The sequence below is a fragment of the Loa loa genome (assembly GCF_000183805.2).
Source record: "Loa loa unplaced genomic scaffold supercont3.23, whole genome shotgun sequence".
NCBI classification, from domain to species: domain Eukaryota; kingdom Metazoa; phylum Nematoda; class Chromadorea; order Rhabditida; family Onchocercidae; genus Loa; species Loa loa.
In genome coordinates, this window is record NW_018108203.1 from 38,610 (window position 1) to 41,181 (window position 2,572).

Here is a 2,572-nt window from a genome sequence, read left to right on the forward strand (position 1 = left end):
GGCGACAGCAACAGTAACCGTATGGAATTGAGACATTTGTAATGAAGATCGAATGTCGATGAGATTTGAATTGTTACTTCAAATTAAATAATCTCATAGCATGCCAAGATGTAAATGCAACTAATGTATTTTAGTGTGCAACAACTGACATTTTTCGAAGCAGCAGTTGCACACGGATAACAGCATTTAGGTCTTTCTATCGACTTTGTATATTTTCTGAAAAAAAAGATACCAGTCTGGGAATGTTTCCAGAATCGTATATGAATTAGTAATACAATCGTATATAGAATTAGTAATACAGGATCGTATGAATTAGAATTAATAATACGAATTAGTAATTAGTAATGCGTATATGAGATTAGAAATTAGTAAAAAAATGGATCAAATATTGAGGTTTAATTCCTACAGCACCATAGTAAACGCGTCTTGGATGTCCTTGGAAATGTACATATTACGAGTCTGATCATCGTACGTATTGTAGTGAGAAATCAGGAATTTAACTGAAAATAGGAGAAGGTGCAACATATGCGAATATTTACATAACAAAACTGGAGAATTATAACAACAGAAATACACCACACGTTACAGTTGTCTGAAGGAAAGAATAAATAAATGATCAAAAAGAGAATGCTCAGTTTATATCATTGAAATTGAAAATTGGATGGAGGCACCGTGGATTTCGTAATGAAGGAAGGTATAGCATCCACCAATGCACCCTCATTTCTAGGTATTATTTCAGAATATGACCTTCTCACAACACAATAATATTAAATTTCCATACAATTTAAATAATTCTCAAAACCATTTGCAAGAAACACTTTATTATATCCTTATCAGCATCTTGCACAATTTATCATTCTACTTTCTTCATTTAAGCTCCAAATGATTTCCACAGATGCTGTGCATGATTAAGTAAATAAAACCAGAAAATACAAACTGCAATCAAAAATAACTTTAGCAGTAAGTTTCCAAAAAATCAGCCTGAGATATCCCAACCGTGGATCAGAAATTCTATGTCTTCAGTAACTCCTCATCTTGTTCGAACAGTAAACGTTCATAAGACGGGGTCGGTACAATTTTTGTCAAATTTGTAGGAAACATGAAAGAAATCATTATAACCTAAAAATTAATTTTTTTTTGATTTTACCCAAGAGAATATTACAAATCTGATCAATAAGAGAAATTCAAACATAAATTCTGGCAGTCTTGAAAAAGATTCGTTATTGTCGAAAAAAGTTCAACATATAATCGATGAGTCCATAAGATTCATCGATTATAGCATATGTGCGTAACGCAGGAAAGTTTCAACAAAGTTCAAAGTTTGTGAATACTGAAACTGGAGCAATGGTAGTGATTGGACGTCATGTTGTCGACGGCTTTCCATTTCTAAACGCTCCATACTAATAGACAGCTGATTGGGAGGCACTTCAAGACTTCCACGACTTATCTGTCGTTCCTCGACTTTCACCAATTCTGTCCAATCTGATATTTGCGACTATAAAGTTTGGTAATTATTTGTAAAGCAATGGACATCCGATAACCAACAAACTAACATCTGTAAGAAAGAATTACAAACAATCACAACTGCGATTCAAAAACTTATTTACTAGTGCGTAATCGAAATCCAATAACTGCCATGCTTTTTGTTTGGCGACTTTTAGTAGGAAGACAGTAAAACTATAACAAAGCTTCATTTATTCTGCAACCCAAGCCAAATCCAGTCCGAACTGGATTTGAAATGGAAATTCGAAATACTCAAACTTCAGAATGAAGCTGATTCAAAAAACAACTACTTAAAGTTGGGCCAAATTAAGTTGAACTGAAGTCGGATTTTTTTTTTCATGAAGAATCAGTGTGATCGACATTTCATCAAGAAAAAACAGTAAGAAAGCCCAGAAGTCTAGAAATGGAGGATACCAAATTTTTACATCAAAAATAGAATAAGACTGCACTTAATATTTTAAATAACTTAAATAACCTAATCGTTAGGTTTTCGATAAGAGGAGTTTTCAACAAAAAAGAATACCACAGCACCTGCAAGGGTTGAAGATAATGCTTATAAATATTTAACACCAATTCTGGATTCATCCTACGCAGCGCCTGTTCCTGAGCAAATATGAAGACAGACAAATAGTACTGTAATCCATCGCTGAGGCATGGATAACGTATATTAATTATATCACACCAGAAATAACCAAGTTCTCTACGAAACACCTCGTAATTAAGCTTGGAACGGAATAAATCGATAATCCAAGCAAGAAGTTGTGCTTCAAATTTTAATCTGAAATAAAGCAACAGTTTTAAAAGATTTGGTCTTCATGATTTCGGATCTTCATTTGTTTACTCAATTTCGGACGCTACTTGCTCTTCAAATGAAACTAGCTTATAATGTTAAATTGTAAAAATTACAAGCTGATCATTTTTTTATGGATCAAACAAATGAGAAATGCAAACAAAGTTTACTTAAGTCGGAGCTTTTCCAACCAACTTCAAAGAAAAAACTTATGTACCCACAACTTCTCAAAAAAGAACAATATTTAAATAAAAATAGTGAACCTCATGTGATTCTGAC

The 2,572-nt window shown here is 33.0% G+C and overlaps 1 protein-coding gene across 1 annotated transcript in view; it reads right to left on the minus strand.

Annotated features, from left to right (window-relative positions):
- Positions 1–1,145: 1,145 nt before the first annotated feature.
- Positions 1,146–2,572, minus strand: part of LOAG_16839 (hypothetical protein) — a gene marked incomplete at its 5' end in the record, with an annotated part of 3,330 nt that continues 1,903 nt past the window's right edge. The window contains 2 exons of the mRNA XM_020449497.1: positions 1,146–1,495; positions 2,035–2,281. Coding sequence (XP_020306952.1) covers positions 1,274–1,495; positions 2,035–2,281 — 469 coding nt within the window. The 3' untranslated portion in view covers positions 1,146–1,273. The remainder of the gene's footprint in view (positions 1,496–2,034; positions 2,282–2,572) is intronic.